General features: G+C 43.2%; 1 protein-coding gene across 1 annotated transcript; it reads right to left on the reverse strand.

Annotated features, from left to right (window-relative positions):
• Positions 1–15,570: 15,570 nt before the first annotated feature.
• On the reverse strand, positions 15,571–19,124 carry LOC134200812 (uncharacterized protein K02A2.6-like). Its single transcript, XM_062674469.1, has 4 exons — positions 17,933–19,124; positions 16,941–17,809; positions 15,921–16,148; positions 15,571–15,696 (listed from the first exon to the last, which is right to left on the reverse strand). The coding sequence occupies exons 1-4, from the start codon at positions 19,122–19,124 to the stop codon at positions 15,571–15,573; spliced, it is 2,415 nt and encodes an 804-aa protein (XP_062530453.1).

Raw genomic sequence — 19,124 nt, forward strand, 5'->3', positions numbered from 1 at the left:
TGGATATACCGTCGGAACCGGGAGCCTTGCGAGGACGTAGGTCTTTGATCAAGTCTTTAACTTCCATCGGGGTGACGGGTGGTAACGCATCCGAGGGTGGCAAGGAGACTCTGCGTTCTACCTCACTGTCTATTAATTCTACATGAACAGGGTCCACGGATTGAGTGCTGGGCGTGCACTGAGTTTGCAATGTATCGGCCAGCAACTCTGCTTTTTCGTCATCATCAAACGCCGCGAGTCGGCCTGAGGGGCCTACGAGGGGGGGCATAGTTACTACCGTATCCGATTTGAGAGTACGAGCTAAGCGGTAGTAAGACCTTTGGGATGGCGCGAGTCCTTCTAAGAAATCAGACCATCTGGCATCTCGGACTTCGGCGATGCGAGACTTTACGTCGCGTTGTAGGGCACGCATTCGAATACGATTTTCCGCGGTAGGATACCTGTCGTAGGCGCGTATTGAGGCATTCTTAGCTCTAAGGAGTTCCCTAATATCATCGGACAATTTGAAGCGGTGAAGGAAGTCCTCCGCTACAACTTGTTTCGATGATCTATCTAATGTTGAGGTGATGTGTGACGTTAAGATGTCTATGGCTTCAGCGGTATCCTGAGGAGACGGGGTAGAGTCCGGGTTAAACGGGAGCGATGGTGGATCAGATTCAGCCAGGCTGATGCCCAGCGTGTGCCAATCCACCACAGTCCTCGTGACGGGAACGGAGTCGGGAGCGCGACCGAGCTTCATAACGACGGGACGGTGGTCTGAATCTAACTCTGAAACTACTTCGATCGAGTGTAAGCTCAGAGTTACGTTTTTTAATAACGCTATGTCGAGTATATCCGGGCGATGCGCGATATTTAGCGGGTAGTGAGTCGGTGTTAGCAGAGCGACGATATCGAAGGCGAGATCATCGACTAACGCGTCAAGCCGCCTGCCATTCGGAGTTGTGGTGTGTGAGTTCCACCTGATGTGTTTACAATTTAGGTCGCCCGCCAGAATGACAGAGCTCCCCATGCCGAGCAGCGCCTCGATATCACTGCTTAGAACGATCTTATCCGGTGGAAGATAAACGGACGTGATAACGATCGGCGCGTGTCCCGTCAGTGAGATTCGGCACACTGATGCTTCGATATTAGCGAGCGCGGGAGGATCGAGCGGGACGCAATGCAGGGCTCTTCTATAGTAAATGACGGTACCGCCACCACGAGCAGAGAGCCTGTCGTTCCTGACCATGTTATAGTTCGCGATTTTAGGGTCACGGCGCGCGGGCTTAAGTAGGGTCTCCTGCACTAAAAAGATATCAATTTGATGGTCACGCAAAAAGTCAGAAACCTGATCACGTTGATTTGCGAGACCGTAAGCGTTAAAAAATCCTATCGTTACGGATAGGGGCTTTATTCTACTTATATACGCCATTGATTACCGGCGGAGTGAGGGGAGGACGTACGTATTTAATGACGCGTATACGTCGGCGTATTCTTGCACAACGGCGATAAAGTGTTGTGCAGTGGAGGCAGCGCGAATGGCGTCGCCCAAAGCGTTAACGCGCTCAAAGTTGATCGACTGAAAGAAGTCGATCGCTAAAGCGAGATTGTCGGACGCGGTCGGAGGGCAAGTCGCGGGAGAGGGACGAGTCGCGGGAGAGGGACGAGTCGCGGAAGAGGGAGTTGTAACCGTGTTCGTGTACGGCAGCGGTTTCGCCCAAGCCGAGACACTGGGCACCGGCGCCGGAACGAACGCTGGCTTAGCCTGCGAAACAGAGGGTGCCGAGGCCTTGATGTCTGGGCCGGAAGCTCGGAGGCGGTTTTGGCGGGCGACGCGGCGATTTATTTTCGGGGCTCGGGGGCATCCGCGGTAATTTGCGGGGTGACCCTGTGTACGACACAGGACGCAGCTAGGCGGTTCCGTCGCGGTTTTTTGATCGCGAGTGCAGAGGGCCGTGGCGTGATCTCCTAAACACTTGACGCATCGGGGGCGCGCGTGACAGTTACGGGAAGAATGCCCATATAATTGGCAGTTATGGCACTGGCTAGGTGTGCCTTTCTTGTGTGGGGTTTCGACGGCGATTCCGGAAAGGCTACAGACCGTTCGGATGTTGAATATTTGCTTACCCTCGGGGGTAGGCTGGAGGGCGACGAGAACCATGTTATATGGCTCCCTTCCGCGACCTGTGTGCATGCGGTGTACGGAGTTAACCGGTAGGCCTTGTTCGAGAAGGTCGGCCTTGACTAGCTCGGCATCCAACTCTTTAGGGATGCCACGTATGACGGCACGGAGTTCGCGCTCCTCCTGGAGCGTATACGTGTGGAAACTTATACGCTCCTTACGGAGGTAAGAAGAGAGGGCCCTATGGTCGTCGGGTGTTCGAACCTTAATTTGAATGCCGTTCGCGAGGTTACGGGCATTCGTGAAGTTGATATTTTTGGCCTTAAGGGCCAGGGAAACTCGATCCCAGGCTGCCTTCTCTTGGAGGATTACCGGGGGAGGGGTCTGGGTTTTATTTTGTGCCACCGGACGCGGCGACGGAGTGGCACGGGCTGGAGGCGCAACGGGAGTCTGAGGGCGGGGGCGCGACGCGTTCGCGGCTTTGCTAATTTTAGCGGCCGCGGGAGCTCGAGACTCCGCGGCACGCTTCTTACCCTTTTGTACCAGGGTGAATCCATCCGTCGATGAGGCGAGAGCGAGGTCGACCTCCATCTCCGAGTCAGAGTCGGAGGACGAGGAGGCGGGCGCAGGTGACCTACGAGCAGGTGTTTTGGAGGGCACGACGGAGGCTGCGGATGATCGCGCTGCTGGAACGGTGGTCACGGCGGACGACGCAGCAGTTTTACTCGCCAGTATAGGCGACGCGGGAACGGCAGGCACGACGGAGGCTGCGGTGCTCGATGCAGAAGCTTTGCACGCAGGTACAGGCGACGCAGGAGCAGCGAGCTCGGCGGAGTCCACGAGAGGGCTCGCGGTGTGATCGGCCTTGAAGGCCAGAAACTCTGAGGCGAGCTGTGGGTGGCGAAGTCGGAGGAATTCCGCGAATACAGCGTCCATGATCGCTGAGTGCCCAGGTGGGGCGGCCCCGGGTCTTGAAAACACTCGCCTTGCGGCGAGGCCCCAACTTCTCGGACCTGAGCGGTTCTATTGAACACAGGTGGCGATGCGGCACGATTACTACAGGACAAAGAAAAAACACAACAAAACGGAATTAACAAAAAGAAACAGAACAATTAAACACTTCCAGGAAAACAGTTTGTCGGCAGATGTACCACGAACACAGAAACAACAAAAGGAAACAAAACAAATAAAAACTTCCAGGAAGAGCACTTAGTCGGCAGATGTACCACGAACACAGGCCGCGCGAACAATGGCCGGGCTAACAAAAGCCGGGCGAACAAAGACCGGGCGATCGAGTGGTCGATGAGCACGTCCGCACGTGACGGGTGCCTCTATCGGAATGATGATGTCGTACTACGCGCATCTCTTACTTCACCTTTTACTAGCTTGGGTAGAGGAACATACAGCCCATCTGCTGTAAGCAGTTTGAAGTCGTCGTGGGCTAAGGGATAAGACGTCCGGTGCATTCGTGTTGAGCGATGCACCGGTGTTCGAATCCCGACGGCGGGTACCAATTTTTCTATATGAAATACGTACTCAACAAATGTTCACGATTGACTTCCATGATGAAGGAATAACATCGTGTAATAAAAATCAAACTCGCAAATCTATAATTTGCGTTATTACTGGTGGTAGGACCTCTAGTGAGTCCGCAGGGGAAGGTACCACCACCCTACCTATCTCTGCCGTGAAGCAGTAATGCGTTACGGCTTGAAGGGTGAGGCAGCCGTTGTAACTATACTTAAGACCTTAGAACTTATATTTCAAGGTGGGTGGCGCATTTACGTTATATATGTCTTACGGCTCCAGTAACCACTTATCACCAGGTGGGCTATGAGCTCATCCACCTATCTAAGCAATAAATAATAATAACAGCTGCTTTATAAGAGATGGGTTGTATGCGGCTAAAACATGATGACCTCATTGAACCCGCGCAGAATCACATTTTTTCTGTATAGGCATACTGGTCCAAACATTAATAGAAAGTAAGTACCATAGTGCGCATTTGAAAAAACAAAACTTGAACAAGTCTTAAGTATCGGTTTAGTTAGAAAAAAATCGTAGCCTTCCAAGGAATCCAAACCTTGCTTAATCAAATCCCAAAAGACTGATATAGCGGATACTATACCTCTTACCTGGTACAGGTGGGTGGCATATTTACGTTGTAACCACTTAACACTAGGTGGGCCGTAAGCACGTTCACCCATCCACCATCCCACCCATCACCAATAAAAAAAGGTTATATTTGAGTCGTCTATTATCAAAGGCGGCAATCTGTACATTTGGACAAAAAATTTTTATTGATATGTCAATACAGATTTATTTGAATATAATCGTCTCCTTCAAAGAATACGGTTCAAAACCTGCATTAAATAAAGGTTAATAGTTAACCTGTTATTTATCTAAGATGTCGTTCCGAAGAGTTTTGTGACTGCCAATGGAATACAAAGTCAATAATTCGTTTTTCTGATTTACCAATCATTGTCCAAAAGTCAGATTGCCGCCTTTGATAATAGTCGACTCATTTTGTGTATTTAAATAGTTGTATCAATCATATGAATACGAGATCCAACAATTTTCTATTTTATTTCAATGAACTGTAAAGCCACTAGCTAGAATTACTGGCCAATAAATTAAGATTACCCTTAAGCATAGTACAGATTAACTTCAAGTGCTGTGAATTATTGGTCGGAGATTCCATTTTGAATTATTGTTCTAAAGATTATATTAAATTAGAATTCTACTTTGAATGGTACATAAATTAAATCTTTTTCTTCGAGATATCGCCTTTCACATTCTCCTCGCGTTCGTTCTGTCATTGATACGGGGGTCTCAACGACCTCGTATTCTTAATTTGACTAGAGTGGCAAAATTACCAATTCAAATATCCTCTGTATCAAACACCAAACAATTGTTACCGTGATACCGTTACCACCGAAGCAAAGTTCATCTCTACCCGGAACCGCTATATTCTCAACCGTGCGCCTAAAGAGATCATTTTCGAAATGCTTATGAGCTGGAGGATCAAATTAAAATTAGTAATAATCTATATCGAGACATTGTCTCACCACTCGGCTTCCTGTAGTTACTGTTATTGCATCACTGCATCCGTCACAATGGACTACTGTCAATAAATTCCTTATTTTATTGTATATCCTATGTAGTATCAGTACATCAGCATATTGCAGTCGCTAACTGAAAGTTCCTGGCAGCAGATCGTAATATGAATTACCTAGATTTCGACCCCAAATGCCCAGGATGGATGGGGTATTTCCATCAAGAAATGTATGTGCTTCCTTAACCACTTATCATCTACATTAAAAAAAAGTAATTGTCTTAAATACGAGTGTCGTAGATTGGTCCGACCATCCTGCCTAGATACCGTGTAGTAATCCTGGATTCATTCGTCCACAATTCCCTGTTTGTTTCGGCAATAGTCAATATAGAGCTCGTATGTTATTATGTATAAAAATATCACCGTGAGCGCTTACAGCACCGAAGCATTCCATGAAAAGTAATGTTATTATTATGTTAAAACATGGGCTTTACCCTCATGCGAACGCTGGTAATATTACAGTGTGTAACAGATGAAAATTCCGTTGCTTTTGTTAGAATTTTCATTATGAATCCTCGTGATTTTGCGAAGGTCGGAGGATCGTATGTGATAAAAGCCTCTCCGGATATTCACGAGATACGTTACTGCGACCTCCTTATTCATATTCGGGGTGCCGAAATTATATTTGATTCATGTAAGATTTCTTAGCCACCATATTTTTTTCCTCCCCATACTGATTTTTAGAGAGACCATATCAGCGTAATCTTAACTAGTAGGTGAGCTCACGGGGCTTAAACCTGACGATGTTGCTAACACGAACCCTAGCAAGAGCCGTGCTTCGCAGAATCTACCAACGGATTGGAAACGTGACCCACTGAGAAGATCCGGCGAGAAACTCAGTGGACTGTGTCTGTGGGTTAATTTACTCGTCGAGGCCTTCGTTGCAAGCGACGGGTTCGTTGAGAACGATGACCGGAGCTACCATAAGTACTTAATTGGGAGAGTGCATTCTGAAGCCTTAAGTTACAGCGAATTTTGTTGCTATTAATATAGTTATAGCCGGGCTTAAGTATTGGGATGGCAGCCGATTCTAAGACCCCCTCATATAAGTTCAAGGTCCAGGAACACCGAGGACTTTTAAGGTTATGAGCTTTCCCATTTCGCGTGCCTCATTTTCATTCCCATCTAACATCGGTCGTACCTTCCGGTGGCGGGAGGATACATCCTTAATAGATATTTACCCAATGACAGGGCACGCACGAATATTTTTGTTACGAGTACTGTATTCTCTGATTCGGGCTTCCTTCTCCCATTTTCACGTGCACCCAACATAACCCTACGGCCTGCGCATCGCACCGCATTTTTCTAACCGGAAACATGCTGTGGGTATATACATATACGCGCCACATCCCTATAATCTCGAATAGATTCGAAAATACATGAAGTCCGCGTCAAACGTTACTTCGATAAGGCAATGCGTCAAGATAATCGCCTTTTCGCTGTCGCCGCTGACTACTCCCCGAATCATCATCATGCATACATCGCCCTAGACACGTCCTTACGGATCCATCAGATCCAATAACCTTTGCATTAGACGTCTTCCGTTCTAACAGTAGGAGTAGAGACCCCGGTAGCCGTACCCGTCGAACTCGGCAAAGAGTTCGACGTGCAACCTAACTTAAACATCAACCCATTTCTCGCCGGATCTACTTAGCGGGTCGTGATTCCGATCCGGTAGTAGATTCATTCGCGAAGCAGCTACTCTTGAGTTATTAGGTCTCCCTTGGAGGCGCTCGAGTAGCTGTTAGAAAATCCCGCCCTTACTCTGGCCCTTAGGGCTGAGCCCTTACTCGCCCTCCTGTCCTTGTGAAACTGAAAAGACCTCCGGGTCGTCAGTAACCCCTCAATTATAAAAAAGCATCCCTATCGGATACATTTGAAGTGGATTCTTTATAAAGCTAAAAATATGCAATAATGATTACCTGATGACATGGTTTTGATGAAAATTAAATGTTCTGGAATGGAGACCACGAATTGGTAAATGTAGAATGCCCAGTAACTAGGTAGAGTGACGATATACGCATAATAGCAGACGGCGTTTAGAGACGAATGGCCCAGAACTAGGTCGCGTGGCATACCTTCTCTTCTTCAACCTGTGTCTACTCAATTCCGAGTATAGGTCTCTTCATATGCACTCCATTCTTTTCGGTCTCATGCCTTTCACACCCACTTCTCACCAGTTTTGACTAGGTCGGCAGTCCCCCCCTTGGTTGTCTGCTCACGTTGCAATGTTACGAGGTAATTCCACTACTTTTTTGCCCACCGATTGTAAGTGCGACGGCTGGCATGCCTTGAAGAGGCTTATCATCTCCAACAGTTGACTAAAATAGGTTGTTAATGAAATTAAATATGAAAATGCTGGCGTGTTGCAAAATCAACGTACCCCATACAAGACCATCAAGCTAGGTTTCTTGAGACAAAAGCATTTGGACCGGAAAGCAAAAACTAAGTACAAAGGTCCAAGATTAGCTGCTGGGCGAAAAAATCAAACCAAACTGAACCTTGTCGACTGCGATACAAAAGTGAGTTTCATTAGACGTTATTCCGATACATTTATTTTTGCCTATCTGTTTTATCTGTGTAAATTAATTAATTATCTTAATTAATGAAAAACGTTCTCAAAGAATTCTCCTCATACATCCCGAGGCTCTGGAACAATTCCTTGTAATTTACTTAACGATAACTTTTATTTATGTTTTGCGACTTCCGGGCGAGTGGGTCTTGTATTAAAGCAGGTCGTGAATTTTTTATTTATCGCTAATTTGTTTCCGTCCACATTGCCCTAGAGAGATCGCTCTAAGCGATAAGGGCACCCTTTGTTATACATTTATATTGTCACTCCCTTGGCTGTTGTTCATTCCATTGGGCTGTTTCAATGAAGAGTTAGTGTATTTAAATCCACGATCATTCATCATGTTTTTATCTTACACCCTGGGTTTCCTAAACCAGCTCTTTCGCTCTCTCCCTCCCTCTCTCTCTCTCTCTCTCTGTATGTGGGACGTTGGTTCCCGACTCAGTAAGTTCTGTTTCAGTCGATTATCTTCGCGACACACATACTGGGTCTGAACAAAACAATTAATCCCCGGTCGGGGATAGATACGGAACTTGCCCAGCAAGGTATTCTAGGTCCCCAATGTACGTCTACGATTCAACAAATGAGTAATTGCACATACGCACCTGGGACTGCCACACGGAGGTCCTGAACGCGTGCACTGTTTTAGATTCATCAGGCCCTTTTAATAATACTAGAGGTCCCGCAGTAGTCGAAATTCGACTATAATTAATTGGAATTGTAAGTTACACACTATTATGATTGTATTTTATACTTCTATAATCACAGATTTCGCCAAGACTACACTATAAAAAATATTAACAAAGACAAACAATATTTAATCTATTCTCAATTTGACAACAGATGTCAAGAACAAAAGTTTGACAATAAATAGTATGCATGCGTGTGTGCGTCAAATACATGGTATGTAGTGTGTGTAATATTTTCTTTATTGATTTAATGTATCTTTTATGCATTATTTAAAAAAAATATTAGCATTGTGCACTTCTTCTCTATATTCTCTATAAGTGTAGAAAATTTCATACTCCTCCGTCCGCGCAATTTTCGTAAAAAGGGATACAAAGTTTTTGCTTCACGTATTAATATATAGATAACAGAGCAACAAAAGTTTGACAATAATCGTGTGTGTCAAATACATAGTAGTGTGTATGTTTTTTATTGATTTAATGTATTATTGATGCATAATTTAAAAAAAAATTACATTCTGCACTCCATCGCTAGATTCTCCATAAGTGTGGGAAATTTCATACTCCGAAAAAATTTTATATTATCAGAAAAATACTGCAATAATTAACATACTTTGATATTCATTAAGATTATATTATAGTCGAAATTAATTTTATTTAGCTTCATGTTTCGACCGAAATGGCCTTGTTGAATTATTTTAAATGGATGTAGGGTAGTGCAGTATTTCTGTAACACGCCGTCAGCTCAGATAAGCCTGAAGAATTATGGCGGTTCACCATGGAACGTGTATTCAAGGCGGCTCCGACATGGAGACTTACAAAAACACCGCGATGGACTGATAAAGAATGATGTATTAGCGAAGGAATTTACAGTAACGTCCGTATTTTAACATGGACCTTTGAATTAATTTCATGTAGGTTTATACGATGTATTTAATGGTTTGGTTGAATTTTTTTAACGATTCGAGGGTAGGTTGAAGTTGCCAATAATATTTCTGTTTGAACTGTACACATACAAACACACTTTTTTATAAATTTTTTAGTGATCAAGGTCTCAGTATAGTTACAACGGCAAGCCTTCAAACCGAAACGCAATACTGCTTCACGGCAGAAATAGGCAGGGCGGTAGTACCTACCAGCGCGGATTCACAAGAGTTCCTACCACCGGTAAAAAGTCTTCCAAAAACAAAAATAGAACATTAAATTTTTTAAATTATTTTACAATATGTATACAACAATCAATGAATCAACCTTTTAAATTGAAACTTCTGTAAAAATACAAAAAAATTTATTCCAACAGTACCAAACTAAAAAGTCAATTTAATACGAAACAAACTCAGTGCTGTAAATATTATTGTCGGTGCCTAAACATTTTGTGTCCATTTAAAAGTAGACGGATGATATAGTATTTAGTGTTGTAGTCGTTAGATCGTTTTTGAAATGAAACAGACTATAAATCCATTGAACGTTCTCACCAAAAAAAAAACCAATGTAAAACACAATTTAAAATCATAAACATTATTTTAAAATTTATATAAAGTAGAATACATTTCAGATCGCGTTCCCTTCCGTTCTAGAAACGTCGCTCCGACATTGGATATCCGTTTCCGGCGAAAGTTCTTTGCATTTTATATTAACGAAAAAATATTGAAAATAAAAACATCGTAGAATACAGATTTGTAAATCTGTTAATTGTTTTACGACACGAGATTTTTAAACGACTGCACGACTCACCTGGTGTTAAGTAGGCTCTTGAGCTTACCATATAAGCAGCACAAACGTGAAAGCACCCTTTTTAAGATACGGTCCACGATTCGGTTTGAACTTTGAAGAGTGGGGCAGCCGTTGTACTGTTACAGCTGAGACCTTAGAACTCTTGCCTCAAAGTGAGTGGCGGCCTTTACGTTTAGGCCGTGAGCTCGTCAATCTATTTAAGAATCGAGAAGTCGTTGGATTGGTATAACGGCTACCCAATCAATAAAATAGAATAGTACCTACCCGTGCTCCCAAGGTATTCTACATCCTATAATTTAAAGTCGTCGTGGCCTAAAGGATAAGACGTCCGGTGTATTCTTTGTTGCGATGCACCGGTGTTCGAATCCCGCAGGCGGGTACCAATTTTTCTAATGAAATACGTACTTAACAAATGTTCACGATTGACATCCACGGTGAAGGAATGACATCGTCTAAAAAAAATCAAACCCGCAAAATTTTAATTTGCGTAATCACTGGTGGTAGGACCTCTTGTGAGTCCGCACGGGTAGGTACCACCGCCCTGCTTATTTCTGGCATGAAGCGTAATGCGTTTCGGTTTGAAGGGTGGGGTAGCCGTTGTAACTACCTAGTCAGGTCATAAATTCTGTCACATGTTTAATGTAAAATAATTGAAACAAGTTTATTCATTATGTAAGCATTCATATACCAAAATGAACTTAACAAAACATAGATTCTTATGACACTAAAGTTTATTCAAAATGACCTCCGTGATTTTGAATACAGGCCTTCAATCTGCGCGGCCAGTCGTCTATCGCAGCACGACCGAGGTCCATGTCAATATCGGCGGCTGCCTTAATCAAGGATGTCTTGAGTGACTCCAAATTGGGATGAGGCTTTAAGCACGCCTTTTCCTCCAAGTGTTGCCATATCTTGTAATCTAACGGATTCAAATCTGGACTGGAGGAGGTCCAGTCTTCGTGACGGATGAAGTCGATTTCACGCGCCGCCAGCCAGTCTTGTGTGCTCTTCGCTCTATGAGCTGGCGCCGAATCTTGTTGGAATACCCAGTGCCTGTTATTGAACATGGTATGAGAAACAGGTTCCACAAGGTTCGTCAGTACTGTATTTTGATACACAACTGCATTCGTTTTTACACCTTTCGCACAAAAATGTACCTCTGTTAAGCCCCAATAAGACACTCCCAACCATACCATGAGCGAGGATGGAAAATGACCTCGTTGGACACGCGGAATACGGTTGCTCGCTTCTTCACTACTGTGTGCGTACACTTTATCATTTTGTTTGTTGTAGCTCTCTTCTACGGTAAAAAATTTTTCATCCGAAAAAAGAATTTCCCGATATTTTTTCCCGCGTACCGCTTCAACAAAGCGCGGCATCTCTTCAGTCTCAGGTCCATTAGACGAGCATTCAAACGATGTCCTGTTTTTCTTCGATATGCCCGAAGCCCTAAGTCTTCATTTAACACCCTTTTCATCGTGGTTCTGCTTAACCCCATCTGAAGGGCTAACAGTTTCTGCTTACGTTTGGGATTTCTTTGAATTCGCGCCTTCACAGCTTTTATCACTGCTGGAGTCCTAACAGACCGAGGGCGACCACTTCTTGACCTGTCATCTACACTAGAGTCTTCATTGTATTGTTTGATGGTACGATAAACGAATCTTTTGGTTATATTCAAACTTTTCAGTATGTTAAAAATTTGAATTGGCGCGTAACCGCAACGATGCAACGCAATAACTGCAACACGGTCTTCTTTAAGCGTCCACTCCATATTTAAAAATGAGTAAAATACTAAAAAGTATACATTTTTATTTTCACGAACAATTCGAAATTCGAATTCAGTAAATTTTTTTGTGGCCAGCATTCTAAAAGAAAAGTTTTTACTGTGTGACAATACTAGTTGACCTGACTAGTTATACTGAGACCTTAGAACTTATATCTCAAGGTGGGTGGCGCATTTACGTTGTAGATGTCTATGGGCTCTAGTAACCACTTAACACCAGGTGGGCTGTGAGCTCGTCCAACCATGTAAGCAACAAACAAAAAAAATTACGCAAACTATATTTTTTGCGGGTTCGATTTTTATTACACGATGTTATTCTTTCAATGCCCGGTTCGTGAATTCGTGGTAAAATATGTATTTAATAGAAATTATATTCCATCGAACACAATGCGCCTTGCCTTACTTTCAGTGCGAAAACGTTTTGTATTGCTTATTATATTTAGTGCTGTTGACTAAGTGATGCATTAGCGCCTCTGACTGCTGGAAGATATTTGCGCGATGTATCAATTTATGTTTATATATAAAAATATCACTCTCCGGAGTCCCATAGTAGAGGGTATCATAATTTGGAAGCAGTGTGCTTAGTGCGAGCTTTTAAACTTTTGGGAACAGCGCCCCTAGCGGAAACGAAGATAAGCTTTCCAACTCCACACAGATTTGAGTTATCTTTTACGCGATCGAAAAGTAGAAAAACTCGAACTAAGCACACAGATGAGCATCTGTGACTCAGCCATACAGCTATACAGTCCGTGAAATCATAGCTTCAATTATATTAGAATGGGTATACCTATTAAATTGGGATTTATCAACGCATCATTATAATAATAATAATAATAATAATAAAGCCTTTATTCAGACAATTACATTTTTTTTTTTTTTTACATATACAATAATTTTTTTTTTTTTTTTTTACTATGTTTTAAGTAGTGGTATTAATATTAGTTAAAAAAAAATTTTGGAAGCTTTTTTTTTTTTTTTACCTATGTTATTATTAGTTATTGTCTGTTTGTCTATTATAGACATAGGCCTCCTCCAACTGCCTCCATAAGCTTCTATTTTCAGCTGTTCTGATCCATGTGCTTCCCGCAACTGCCTTAATGTCGTCCACCCATCTCCTAAATGGTCTACCTCGGTTTCTTTTTCTGTCTCTCGGATACCAGTACATTATAGTTTTACACCATTTCTCCTGTCCTCTTATAGTATGCCCCGTCCACTTCCATTTAAGTTTCCTTATTGTAACTGAGACATCCTTTAATTGAGTTTGTTTTTTAATTGTTGATGTTCTTATTTTGTCTGATAGTCGTTTCCCCGTCATGCTCCTCTCTATAGCGTTTTGACAAACTTCTAATTTTCGAGCATGTGCCTTTGTTAGGGCCCATGTTTGACATCCGTATGTAAGGACAGGGAGGATGCAGGTGTTGAAGAGTTTCCTTTTAATGGTCATGCTTGTTTCATTGTTTTTCATCACTTCTTTTAGATTCCAGTACCTTTTCCATGCATTGGCTATTCGTCTTTCTATTTCTTTTGAAGTGAGGTCTGACGGCGATATTATTTGGCCTAAGTAAACGTATTCATCAACATATTCAATAGTGTTGCTGTTAATAGTTATGGGGTATTTTATATCGTTAGTCATAGCTTTAGTCTTCTGAGTGTTCATAATCAGTCCTACCTTCCGACTTTCCTCGACTAATTCTCCAAGCATTGCTTGAAGTTCATTTTTTGTTGGTGAAAAGATTAATATATCATCTGCAAATCTTAAATGGGTTAAGTTGTCTCCATCTATTGATAGCCCTCTTGTTTCCCAGTTTAGTTGACGAAAAACGTTCTCCAGAACCGCAGTAAACAACTTCGGTGACAAAGGATCTCCTTGGCGAACTCCTCTTTGAATTTTTATTTCTTCACCTTCTCTTTCTGTTTTTATTTTAGCTGTGCTACTGTTGTATACATTGCTTATGATTCTGATATATTTATTTTCAATTCCCTGGATCTTAAGAGCTTGCCAAATCATTTGATGTTCAAGCGAATCAAAAGCTTTGCAATAATCCACGAAACAGCAGTAAAAGCTCATATTAAATTCCTTGCCTTTCTCGAAAAGTTGCTTGACTACGTGTATGTGGTCTAATGTTGAATACCCACTCCGGAATCCCGCTTGTTCTCTAGGCTGGTTTTCATCGAGCTTTTTACTTATTCGACCTAGGATCACTTTAGCAAAAACTTTATAAATATTAGACATCAGGCTGATTGGCCTGTAGTTGTTGATGTCATTTTTGTTCCCTTTCTTGTGTAGTAATATTATTGTCGACGTACTCCACTGATGCGGAATATGCTCGCTCTTTAGGATTTCATTGAATATGTGTACTAATATCGGTGCCATGGTGTCTTTGTTTTCCATAAGGAATTCGTTAGTGATGCCATCAGAACCAGAAGCTTTATCTTTCTTTTGTGTTGATATCGCTTTTTGTACCTCTGCCATCATTATTAGTGGTACTTCTTCCTGTCCAGATAAATCTATTTTTGGTGTAGTGATTTGGCTTGAGTATAATTTTTTAAAGAAGTCTGTTGCTGTTGTAATTATTTCTGATCTTCTGGTCGTGTTTCTATCGTTTCTGTCTTTCATGTTGGGTATCCAGTCTCGCTTTCCTGATAGTTCTTTTAATGCTTTCCTTACTCCGCCTGTTTTCTGGATACATTTTTCTAGTTTTTCTAACCTAAATTTTTGTCTTTCTTTCCTCATATTGATGTTTATTTGTTTACTAATTACTGTTATTTTCTTTCTTATATCTTTTGTTTTTGTTGTGTTAGCGTGTATGGGGACAAGTGATACTCAAGACGGCCAGTGACACACTAACATTTATTACAAACATAACATTTCCTCCCTTATCAGTTCAAGACACATTAACTATTAAGACACATTAACACTATTAAGACAAACAAAATTACAAGCCACACATTTAATGAAACTGTCTATAATTAACCCTAGGACGGTTACGTTTAGGAAACCTGGGCTCCCTAATATTTTGGGGCTCCAAGCTCGCCTCCTCTGCCTCGAAGAACAGATCCCCTTCTTCAGAGTCTTCAGACTGCGCGGGTCGACGCACTCCTCGCGTGACAGTTACGTGGCTCGGTTCCGGTGACTCCCGATTCGGCTGGTTGTCACATGCACTAGAGATTCCAGTGCGGCCGCTCTCCTCTTCTCTCTCCTCAGTTGCACTCTCTTCGTCGTGTGTGTGAGGTCCGATGCCGCTACTATCATCACAAGGCGACGACATCATCCCCGTTGCCGGACTAGCAACAGTTGGAGCAATAGAACCGCTCAAGTCATCCGCCCAGGTTTGACTGGCACCACATTTGGTTTTGCACGAAAACAGCTGTTCAGAGTGCCTCTTGAGTTGTATTGAAGATTTAAAGTCTTTTACAATGTATACGTTTTTACCAATTCTCTTTAATATCACACCTTTACACCACGTATATTTATTATTAACAAGATATTTCTTGTACATAATTACTTGGCCTAGCTCAAAATTTCTGACTTTCCCTCCTTTTGTTTTACTTTGCGTACACTGTTTAGATAAAACATAATCAGTCAACGAAGCAGATGAAGGCGACGGTGGCGAACGCGGGTTCATTAAATCTAAACGTGAACGTAATTTGCGACCAAACACTAACTGTGCCGGAGACATTCCTGTTGTTGAGTGAACTGAGTTTCTATAATCGAAAACGTATTTGTATAGTCGCAGTTTGTTTTCCCTAGCATTTGTACTACTCAACAAACAAGTTTTGATACCCCTTTTTACTATTTTCACATAAGCTTCGGCTTGTCCGTTGCTTGCCGGATGGTATGCCGGCGAAGTAATATGAGATATACCGTTTAGTGCACAAAAATTAAGAAACTCCTGAGAACAAAAATTAGTACCGTTATCCGTAACTACCGTATGAGGCAATCCGTATCTGGACATGTACTCATACATTCTTTCAATGACCGCACTAGTAGTTGTGGAAGCCATCTCGTACACCTCAAGCCACTTGGAGTACGCGTCTACTAGGACGAGGTAGATCCGACCATTCAGCGGACCTAGAAAGTCTAAGTGTACACGGTAAAAGGGTTGTGGGGGGTATTCCCACGGGCACACCGGAGTGCGCGGCGGAGTCGGTCGTAGCTGCATACACACCTCACATGAGCTAATCATATTTTCTAGGGCGTCGTCTAAGCCTGGAAACCAACATCGAGATCGAGCTTCAGCCTTTGTTTTAACTATGCCCATGTGTGAGGTATGCAACTCTGTTAAAATACGGTGACGCAAACTCCCTGGTATCACCACTTTATGACCCCTCATAACGCAACCATTTTCAACGGACAGTTGCAATCTACATAAGTAGTAAGGCTTAACTTCTGCGTTAATAATTTTTTTAGGCCATCCGTTTTGAATATGTTTGATGACTTCACGTAATATGCTATCATTGCTGGTTGCGTTGCGTAATTCAGTCACCGATATCGGGAGTGCGCCTTGCACTACGAAGCAAACATAAGAGGCGCTGTCGAATGCATCGACATCGACCGCTCCCGCTCCGCGCCTGGTCCCCCCACCTCGACCACCGCACGCGCCCGCGCCGCCCGGTAGACTCGCACGAGACAGATAGTCCGCACTATTATCTGCACTCTTCACGTACTCGATTACATAATTATAACCACTAAGAAAAATTGCATATCTTTGAAGTCTGTTTGCCGAGACTTCTGGGATGCCTCGTTGTGGGCCAAATATCGAGAGCAGCGGTTTGTGGTCCGTCCTTAGTATAAATGGATTTGACCTACCGTACAAATATTGATGAAATCGACGAACACCAAATATAATCGCGGTTGCTTCTTTTTGGATTTGTGAGTACCTTTTCTCGGCGTCGTTGAGCGTGCGCGAAGCGAAAGAGATAGGTTTTTCCTGACCATCGGAACTCACCTGTGATAGAATAGCACCTAATCCATTGGGCGACGCGTCTACAGTGAGAATTATATTTGCATTAGGATTAAAATGGGCCAATACATTATCGGATGCTAACCTTTTCTTTATTTCATTAAACGCCTTATCATGTAACTTAGACCAACGCCACTTTGTTTCTTTTTTTAAAAGTTCGTATAATGGTCCGAGAATACAAGATGCATTCGGTACGAAATTCCTATAATAATTTACTAAGCCTAAGAAAGATCGTAGTTGACTAACATTCGTAGGCGCCGAGGCCTTTAATATTGCTTCCACTTTATCGGGTGATTTCCTTAGCCCCTCTTTATTAATGGTAGACCCTAAATAATTAATCTCATCTTGAAAGAACTGACATTTAGACTTTTGTAGAACAAATCCTGCGTCTTGCAACCGTTGTAGGACCTGATGCAGTCTCTCAAGATGTTCAGAGTCATTGCGACCCGTTATGAGCACATCGTCCAATAAACACAGCGTGCCGTCCAGGCCCGCTAGCACTGTATCCATGGCTCGCTGGAAAATTGATGGCCCACTAGCTAACCCGAACACCAAACGCGTATACGCGAAGATCCCTTTATGCGTATTGATACAAGTTAACTTTTGGGATTCTTCATCCAGACAAAACTGTCCGTAGGCCATAGACAAATCTAATTTAGTAAACTTCTGGCCCCCGTATAGTTTAGAAAACAACTCGTTTACGGTAGGCAACGGATACTGTTCCACAACTAACTGCTTGTTTATAGTGACAGAGTAGTCCGCGCAGATACGGACCGAACCGTCACGTTTCAGTACCGGAACTATTGGTGACGCGCAGTCGGAATGCTCGACTGGTCGGAGTACTCCCAGTCCCACTAAACGGTTTATCTCTTTTTCTACTTTTTCACGCAGAGCAAATGCGACCGGCCGTGGTTTAAAAAATATAGGATGAGCATTTTCTTTTAATTTCAAATTAACTTTATATTTGTTGAATTTACCTAGCTTGTCCGAGAACACGGCGGGATATTGTTCCTGTATTAATTTCAACGTGTCACGGGTAGTGGCACATTTATATACGGGCGCTAGCTGCAGTTCAAATTGTGCGATGAAGTCGCGGCCCAGTAAAGGCGGTCCGCCATCGCGCACCACGTACACGTCGAGCTGGCGCGTGCGACCCCGCCACTCCACTAACACCTGAGCGCGACCGGCGCAACCTAACACGTCACCCGAGTAACTTAATAACTTCTTATTTGTGCTAAATAAGGGAATGTTTTTAAAATGTTCGTTATATGTATCTACGGACATAACGGTAACAGCTGACCCACTATCAATCTCAAAGTTCATTCTGATACCATTGACACACACGGCTTCGATTAATGGTTCACCTCGCAAAGATCGAATGTTACAAATTTTACCGTCGTCACCGTCACCTTCATCGTTCTCCTCCGTTACAACATAATTGATTCTTTTGCACATTCTACGCAAATGTCCTTTTTTGTTGCACTTCCTACAAGTGTAACTCGCAAAACGACACTCCGCGGCTTTGTGATTCGAATAACCACACACGGAACACTTTACTTTTGCACATTGAGGTACACTAGTCGGAGAACGTTTGCCTATTTTGTACAGCTCTGTAACGACAGTCTCGGCAGCAGCGCTTGCAGCAGCAGCCGCGCGGGCGCTGCGCAAGCTCTCGGTCAGCTCCACAGCCCTGGCGAAGGTCAGCCCGGCCAGCTCCTGCACGTACATTTTTTCTTTCTCCACGCCCGGCAACATACCCATAATGAATCGATCTCTTAATGTTTCTTCTACATTGCTGAAGTTACACTGAGAAGTGAGACCTCGTAACCTCGCAGCCCACTGTGATGGTGTCTCCTGGGGTAGTTGTGTGGCGGCATAAAAATGATGACGCTCGCCAAATCCCACTGACTTTGGAGTGAAATGGTTGTCCAAGGCACTAACTATATCTTCGTATGATACTTCTTGAACTTCTTTAGGCAGCACGAGATCAGCTGCCAGTTTGTAGGTAGATTCGCTGAGTGTGCTAAGCAATATGGCCCGTCTTTTGACTCCTGCTGGATCTTTCACCACGTTAATATCGTTCGCGATGAACCACTGTGTGAGTCTGCATCTCCAAGTCTTCCAAGTTTGCGTGTTATGATCGAAATTACTTAAATTTCCGAAAGACAT

Source organism: Bombyx mori, chromosome 20 (assembly GCF_030269925.1).
Source record: "Bombyx mori chromosome 20, ASM3026992v2".
NCBI classification, from domain to species: Eukaryota; Metazoa; Arthropoda; class Insecta; order Lepidoptera; family Bombycidae; genus Bombyx; species Bombyx mori.